The sequence below is a fragment of the Eubalaena glacialis genome, chromosome 15 (genome assembly GCF_028564815.1).
Source record: "Eubalaena glacialis isolate mEubGla1 chromosome 15, mEubGla1.1.hap2.+ XY, whole genome shotgun sequence".
NCBI classification, from domain to species: Eukaryota; Metazoa; Chordata; class Mammalia; order Artiodactyla; family Balaenidae; genus Eubalaena; species Eubalaena glacialis.
Genome location: NC_083730.1, coordinates 84,117,515 through 84,126,063, shown reverse-complemented (window position 1 = coordinate 84,126,063; position 8,549 = coordinate 84,117,515). Strand labels below are relative to the sequence as shown.

At 42.9% G+C, this 8,549-nt stretch overlaps 1 protein-coding gene across 1 annotated transcript in view; it reads right to left on the bottom strand.

The window, feature by feature from the left end:
* Positions 1 to 1,618: 1,618 nt before the first annotated feature.
* The window catches only part of LOC133075195 (BICD family-like cargo adapter 1), a 57,845-nt gene continuing 50,914 nt past the window's right edge, over positions 1,619 to 8,549 (bottom strand). Inside the window, exon 5 of the mRNA XM_061169262.1 lies at positions 1,619 to 1,832. Within this exon, the coding sequence (XP_061025245.1) occupies positions 1,767 to 1,832 (66 nt within the window). The 3' untranslated portion in view covers positions 1,619 to 1,766. The remainder of the gene's footprint in view (positions 1,833 to 8,549) is intronic.

The following is an 8,549-nucleotide window of genomic DNA, read 5'->3' as shown; positions in this document are numbered from 1 at the left end:
TATCTTGAGGCGTTGGCTGGAATAAACAATAACTTCTGGCAGCCTTGAGTTTTCTCAGGCAGGCACATTCACTGGGCTCTGGCCATCCTAGGGATGTGGCCTGAGCTGTTGGAAACTGTGTTAGTGTCTGTTCAGGTCTTTGGATATGGCAGGAGTGGACTAAATCATTTGTGCTGAGAGTCTGCAGTTTTTATAGGCTGAGGTTGAGGCCCAGTCAGGAAGAGAGCTTAGAGAAGCCCAGCAAGAGTCTAGTCAAGGAGAGGCTCTTTGTCAGCTACACTTCTGGATTCAAATGACCCTGGGTTTCAACCTGCCTCTGTGACAGACGAGCTGGGTGACGACAGGGAAGCAATTTTTCATCATGTAGGGTTAGTTTTCTCATTTGGAAAATGGAGAGAACAGCATTCCCTCCGAGGATTGTTTGAAGATTAAATGAGCTGACCCATGAAGATTAAATACGAAGCCTGCAGTACATGCCAGTGTTTCATGTGGCTGGAATCTGGAGGGGGCTAAAGAGGAGGCTGTGTTCAAGCTGGGATACAGTCCTGAGGGGGACCCACCAGGGCCTGGCACAGCTGAGGCTGCAGCCCTCTCACAGGCTAACGTGCAGAGGAATGAACCCAGGGATCTGGTTACACTGCCAAGCGTGACTCAGCAGGTCTGCCTTCCTAGCGCGCTCACAGTTAATGCTGCTGGTTTGGGGACCCCATCTGGAGAAGTGAGGGCGAGGAGAATGGCTAGACTCCCCTCACTTCGTCACCTGGATGGAGTAATAGCTCCTAGATATTTAGTACCTACCAGGTGCCAGGAACTGCACATGTATTATTTTGAACCCTTAAAACAACTGGCAGATACTTTTTCTACCCATTTTAGAGGTGAGGAGACTGCGGTTCAAAGAGGTTTCGTGACTTGCCTAAGATCACACAGCTAGTCAGTGAATTCAAACCTAAACTACGAGACTGTAAGAGCTCTTTCTACTCGGAAGCATGGATTTTTACCATCTCTGAGGGGCTTCCTGAGAGGTGCTGGCTGCCTCACCTGGAAAAGGAGGAAGAAGAAAAAGAAGCCCCAGCTAGCCAAGGAGAGCATGTCCTGCCATGAAGAAAGTATGTGAGTGTGTTTCCAAAGCTGAGGAATCTCAGGGGTACCTACTCACTGCCTTAGGGGGCCAGGCTGCAGGTGGGGCGTGGTGAGCCTGTCACGAGTTTCTTTGCATGTGCAAATAAGGAGGGCAGCCCTTGCTGGACCGCTTTTCCTCCTGCTTCTGAGAATGTCTTCCCTTTAAATGTTGCTCTGAATTACCCCCACCCCCACCCCACCCCAACACACTGTTTGCAAAAAACAAACCAAAAAACACCTTCCATTTGATAGTGTCAGTGTCCCAGCACTGGGACTAAACAACCAAATATTTAAAATCTCACGGTTCGGGGACCCTAAAGGACACCTCAGTTACCACTGTTTTTAGAGAGCAGGTGGAACTAGACTTTTTTCGACCTGAAAACACACTGTTGGGCCCTGACGATGAAATGCTTTGGAATATTTCAAGGCTAAGACTTTGTATAACTTCTTAGAGGAAGTGAATGACTATTTCTTACCCAATTCGGTGCTTCTCCCAATGATCTCAGCACAGTGGGAGGACAATGTTTATTCATGTCAAAGTGTTCACATCTCTTCCCTCTGCAGCATCCTGAAAAGATGTTACATTTTGCTTGCTTAGTTCCTCTCCCTGCTTCATTCTTCTTCCCTCTAAGGATACTTTGCTTTCGTCAGTTCCATTCCTGGCAGTGAGTCCACAGACAAGGGACAATGGAGAATAAGAGAGAAAGTTGGACCTAGAGAAGAAGAGATTAAACAACAACAAAAAAATCAGAACAAAGACTTACATAAGAACAAGAAAACAGATTGAAAGAAACGTGGAAGAGGGCTTCCCTGGTGGCGCAGTGGTTGAGAGTCTGCCTGCCAATGCAGGGGACACAGGTTCGAGCCCTGGTTTGGGAAGATCCCACATGCCACGGAGCAGCTGGGCCCGTGAGCCACAGTTACTGAGCCTGTGCGTCTGGAGCCTGTGGTCCGCAACAAGTGAGGCCACGGTGGTGAGAGGCCCACGTGCCACGATGAAGAGTGGCCCCCGCTTGCCACAACTAGAGAAAGCCCTCACACAGAAACGAGGATCCAACACAGCCATAAATAAATAAATTAATTTAAAAAAAAAAAAAAGAAACGTGGAAGAAAGAGCCAACACAGATTGTCAGGGAGAAATCTAGGTTGAGAGTTAAATTGTGCTTAATGCCTTGGGCAGACTGAGCCACATGGAGCCACAAATATATTAGGATTTCAGCACATGCAGTTAATCTAGGGCTGCAGTGTTTGGTTGACCTTGAACTGAAAATTGTGTGAAAGCAGCTAAAGGAAGCTAGTGTGGTTATAGAAGACTACCCCAGAAGATGGGATTTGGGCTGAATCTTGGTAGGTAAGATTTCCTTAAGCAGAGTCAGTAGGATGGGCATGGGGAAGAGGGGCCCCCAAAACTAGGGGACCAGGGGTGAGAAAGCCGCTGGTGGGGTTTGGTGAGCACCACAGATGAACAAACCAGAATAAATGAACCTGTGAACCAACACGTGTGCTAAACGGATACACACACCTGTGCACACAAGTGGGGACCCAAGCATGTTGCCACACAAGCCTGTGATATGACTTGAGTGAGTGAAAGTAAGGGTCCTGCCTAAGATCACATGGCTGGTTAGCACTTGATTCCCATTTTCAGTTTCTTTCCATTTTAATACTATTTTTCTTCTTTTAGACAAAAACAAATAGCCACATATTAGATGACTTTCAGGGATGCTAAAAACTCATGCCCTGGAATGCCACTAACAATGTTTATTACTCATGGAAGGGAATGCCTGCTTTTTTTTTTTTTTTTAAATCAATTTATTTATTTATTTTTGGCTGCGTTGGGTCTTCATTGCTGTGTGCGGGCTTTCTCTAGTTGCGGCGAGCGGGGGCTACTCTTCATTGCAGTGCGCGGGCTTCTCATTGTGGTGGCTTCTCTTGTTGCGGAGCACAGGCTCTAGGCATGTGGGCTTCATTAGTTGTGGCACGTGGGCTCAGTAGTTGTGGCTCACGGACTTTAGAGCGCAGGCTCAGTAGTTGTGGCGCATGGGCTTAGTTGCTCCGTGGCATGTGGGATCTTCCCAGACCAGGGCTCAAACCCGTGTCCACTGCATTGGCAGGCGGATTCCACTGTGCCACCAGGGAAGCCCCGGGGAATGCCTACTTATATGGGATATGTGAAAAGCTGCTCTTAGGGGCCATGTCTAATTTTGTTTTATTTGAACTAACTTTAAAATCAGAGCACAATAACAGTTTTATTATCACTTTTAAATTATTGTCCCAAACGTAATCCCTCAGCATCAAAGACCAGCAACTCTGGCAGCACAGGCTTTTAATGGAAAAAGAAAAAAGGACAAAATGTTAATCCGTTTTTGTTTCTGGAGGAGGGCCATTATTCAGTGTCAGATCCCTACTGCTAGTTAAATAAAAAATATTTCCGAAGAAGTCAGAATAGATTTTTAAACTTTTATTTTTAAATGTCCTATGAGGACTCATATAATAAAATAGGCCCCAGATATTGCCAATATACTGTATTCACAGTCAGAGCTTTTGATTGACTTAGTCTTTTTTTTTTTCCTTTTTTTTTTTTTAAACCAAAATGACACAATCCTCTGTGTACACTTGATGGCCTGGCACTTTGCACTACTAACTCCAACATGGATGGAACACTTGCTTTCCACGCTTTTAATTGAGGATACAGAGGTAAATAAAACTCTTGTGGGAAAACTGTCTTACAAACTCAAGCTCTGAAAAGAACAGTCTTTCTTCTCTACCAGCTACAGCATTGTGTAACCTCAGGCAAAACTGCGAGACTCTTTGTGCCTTAGTTTCCTCACTTGTAAAATGAGGATAAAGTGGTAGCTACCCCAAAGGGCCATTGTGAGGATGAGATAAATTAATCTGTGTAAAGTGCTGAGAAGAGCATCTGGTAAGTACTGTGTGTGCTGTTCTGTTGCTGTTGTTGCCTCTATCACTGTTAATGCTCTAATAACTGCAAAGATTAACTGGATTGAAGATCTGATGTTCAAGTCATTGGCACAGAAAGTCTAAAGATTAAATGTAAAAGAGGGCAGATCTTAAAGAGTCTAAGAAAATTTGGCATAGAGATTGATTGGAGAGAATGACAGCCCTCACTGAGGCCGAGTTGCAGAGAATCTAGGCACTCTCTTTTATCCGTGGATGTGGTGTGGTGATCATAGAGAAACCTTGGAAGGTCTCAGGGGTAAAAAGGGGAGTGGACATGGAATTAGAGCCAAGCTAAAAGAATTACTATCCAGCTAAGCTGAGGGACTGCATTGTCTGCAAGAACATGTCTGTCTTGGAACAGGCCTCCCTTTTCCCTCAGGGTTGAAAATACCATGAACACTGCAGACCTCCCAGAAAATGTTTATGCTTTCAAAAGATTACATGGAGATACTTGGAAAAGAAAACTGAGAACCTTTTCATAACAAACAGGAAGGCTAAGGCGGAAATGACATTCTACTTAACAAATTTTAATTTAGGTCAGTGATGGGAATGGGCTGGGGTAAGTAAACACTTAGGAGTCCTTCACAGGAAGACAAATGGTGTCCTAGGGACACACTCAGGATTCCCTCAGAAAATAATTGTCATGTCTAATCCTAATAAAGAAAGGAAATTCTAGTATTTTTAATGCTTTTAATTTCTTTTGGTCATATAGTTCACCAGGGGACTCATCTAGACCTTAAAGGAAGGTTAGAAAGTTCAAATGTTCCTGTTTGGAGCTGAAGAAGGGTTAAGGAAAAATTGCTTTCCAAACCGGTGGTCACTTTCTTCTTCCCACCACCTTAAAAACAAACTATTATGCCTTTTTCTGTTTTCCCTGAACATGACTCTATGATTTTGCTTATGGTGTGCTCCTTTTTTGGAATATCTTTCCCTGAAAATTTTTACCTGATAAATTCTTAACCTTAACAGCCCAGTACAGAGGTGACCACTATACTGCTTTTATAATCTCCTAGGGTAAAATGACTACGTTATTTGCAGTCCTGTAGTAATACTCTATTTTGAGTATCATATACTCTATTTTGTTTGTTTACCACATAGTCTGTTCTGTTTATTTGTTTACATGTCTGTTTTCTCTTGTACACTGTGAAGGACCTAAGGACAGGAATCATTTGCCTAAAAATGTACACAGCACATAGTAGGTGCATAAATGTAAACATTTGTATGAGATAAAATCTGAGCACCTTAAGTGAGTACTGATTCTCAAGCTAAGACTGTAGAAAATAGAAGTGGGATTAAGTTTAACCCCAGGAGTGTCCCTTTAGCAAATTTCCAGCAGGATCATCAGGTAATTAATAAGATAATTCCCTTTGATTTAAATAGCCCATCACTAGGAAAGGGCACTATTTTCTCCTATAGGTCATCACCATGACTCAGGTGGATTTACTTATGCTTTCATGTAAATTACCCATGACTGATCTTCGGATTTGCTGCTTGGTGCGTCTACCTATACCTTCACTCTGCTTTTGCGTGTGGAATATTTTAATACTCAGAACACACAACTTCTTCCCCTGTGCCTTCTATAAACCTCACAAAAGTCCCTTCTTTTATAAGGTCATTACTGTTTGACAGGAAATAGATTTGAATGAAATCCTTTCTGGAGCTTGTCATTAAGTAGGCACCCTCGAAAGTATATGTGGGAGTAGGCTTTAAATTCAGATTTATTTTATCCTGGAAGAGAAGCTCATGTTTTGTTAGTACGGGTCGAATGCAACAAACCAAATCTGAGGAAAAGGAAGATAATGAATATTTATTAAGCACTTTCCATGTCCAAGCACTGCTGTAGGTAACATAACGTTATTTCATTTTATCTTAACAATGCTATGGGATATGTCCTGTTTTATAGATGAAGAAAGTGAAGCTAAATGAGATTAGATCACATGGTTGAGGTCACTTAATTAGTAAATGATACAGCTAGTATCCAAATGCAGGTCTGATCCAAATCCAATGAAAATGCCACTCTACAACCACACCCACGGGAAAAGACTCCTCACACCTACCTCTGGTAAGGTTTACCAGCAACAACCAGACCTCCAGTGGGCACTTCTTCCTGAATGCTTTCAGACCGCTTTTGTAATTTATCTCCAGCCCTGACCTCTTCCCTGACTTCAGGCTCCTCTAACTGCCTACTCAACACGTCCAGCTGGATAGCTGCTGTGCATCTCAAACTCAACGCGTATGAAAACCGAACTTATGATTCTGGGCCTCCACCCAAACATGCTTCTCCTGCATCTTTCCTTTTTCAGGAGATGGCAACTCCATTCTTAGGAATTTTAGGGCCACACAAAGGAATTATCCCAGACTCCTCCTTTTCCCTCTTCTACCCACATCCAATCCATCTACAAATCCTGTGGGCTGTATGTACCTTTGAAGTTTACCTCAGAGGGTTGTTATGAGCAGGAATGAGTTGATATTTATAAAGTTGCTAGAACAGTGTCTGGCATATGTAATAAGCTCTATGAGTATTTATTGAGCAAAAGAAACATCCAGCATCCTACTGCTACTCTCTGTCCCCACTCTCCCACCCTAGGTCCGGGCAGCAACATCGCTCGCCTAGACTACTGACTGCAGTAAGTCATCACCTAAGTGGTCTCCCTGCTTCCAGCCTTGTCCTCCTAGAGCCTACTCTCCAAGCAGCAGAGCAATCCTTTAAAAACCCGAGACATATCGTGTCACTGCTCTAAACCATCCAGAAGTTTTCCATCTTACTCAGAATAAAATATAACCAAGTCCTTTCACGGCTTATAGCCTTGATAGCTAATCTACAGGATGCCTGCCCCCACCCGCCCTCACCTCTGATCTGCTCTTTTATCCACTGTGTTCTCTCTGTTCCACTCCTCCTGGCCTCCCTGCTGTCCTCAGCCCTGTCGAGCATACTCTTCGTCACCATCCGTGCATTTGCTATCCCACTGCCTGGAACACTCTTCCCTTAGATATTCGCAAGGCCTGTCCCTCACTCACTCAGGTCTCTTCCCAAATGTCATCTCATCAGAGAGGCCTCCTTTGTTCACCCGACCCCTACATGTGTCAATCTCTAGTACCTCCCTGTTTAATTTTAATCTAGAGCACTTATCACACTTGACACTTAGCTCTTTGTTAATTGAGTTATTGCTTCTCTCTCTGCCCCTGATGTCAGTTCTAAAAGGGCAGGGCCTTTGTTTCGTTTGTCACTATAACCCCAGTACTCAGAACTATGCCAGGCACATAGTAGACAAATTTGTTGAATACAGGGAAAACATGTATATATTCACTCATTTTCAACTTACAGTTGTCTGTAACATATTCCTAAAATGTCACAGAGAATGAAACAAATTCTATAAAATCCCCCGTATTACAGAATGAATTCAGTTTTCAGCAGGAAAATTTTATTTTTAAATATTAAGAATTGTATTTTTAAATCTTTCCTTTCATTTGAGTAAAACTGACAAAAGATGAGTCAAGCCAATTTTACCTTTGTACCTAATTACTTATCAGTAGTCACAAAACTCTATCAATAGTCACAAAAATATCTATAAATGAGATATAAAGACTTTTCCCCTCTCAAATTTACCTTATTGGTTATGTCCAAGACTTTTTTTCTCAAAAAATATCTCCCACTACATATTCAAACACAGAAATGTGAAAGAGCAGGGTTTAGATTTTGGAGACAGCAGCTAAGTGATCGGGTAATCTCCCATGGGACATTCTACCAGTAAATTTGGGCATTTGTTGATGAAAATACTTCTCACATCTTGCCTCACTAAGATTATATATCATCTGATGGTTGCCATGGAAATAGCAGTAATGCTAACAAGGATTAGCCCCATAGGGTTTTACCACTGGGTACAGAATTATTTTCTGTGAAGTCACTGGGGAAGCAATACAGATACTATGTGGGGATAAAAAGCTGATGACACTTAAGTAGTGGAGCCCAAACTCTTCCTCCAAATCAGAGGCGATCCATTCTTTACCCTGATAATACCTACAGCTTCACCATCTAAGTTCTGAGCCTCTTTAAACCCTACATCCTCCACAGAGCCTTTCCTAATAAACCCTAGCTCTCGGTTCCTGCTTCTGTCTCTCAATTCATATTTTTAAAATGGCCTTCATATCATAATTTAATTATCTAATGATAGTGCCTTGCATGGCTCTCCAGATGCAAACTGAATGAACGGTCCCTGAGTGCCAACCCTGCACCAGGCACCAGTGCTAAGTGCTGTCATGTGAATTATTTCCTTTAGTCCTCATAATGATACCTGTTAGGCAGGTATTATGAACCCACTATTTAGATGAGGAAGCTGAACTTTGGAGAGGTTAAGTTACTTTCCCAGTACAATAAGTTAAATGTTTCCTCAAAGCAATCACAGGTGTTTGACTGTAGGCTCCTGGAGGAAAGGGTGGCTCGCCTTCTGCCACTTCTCCAGGATTCAGAAAGG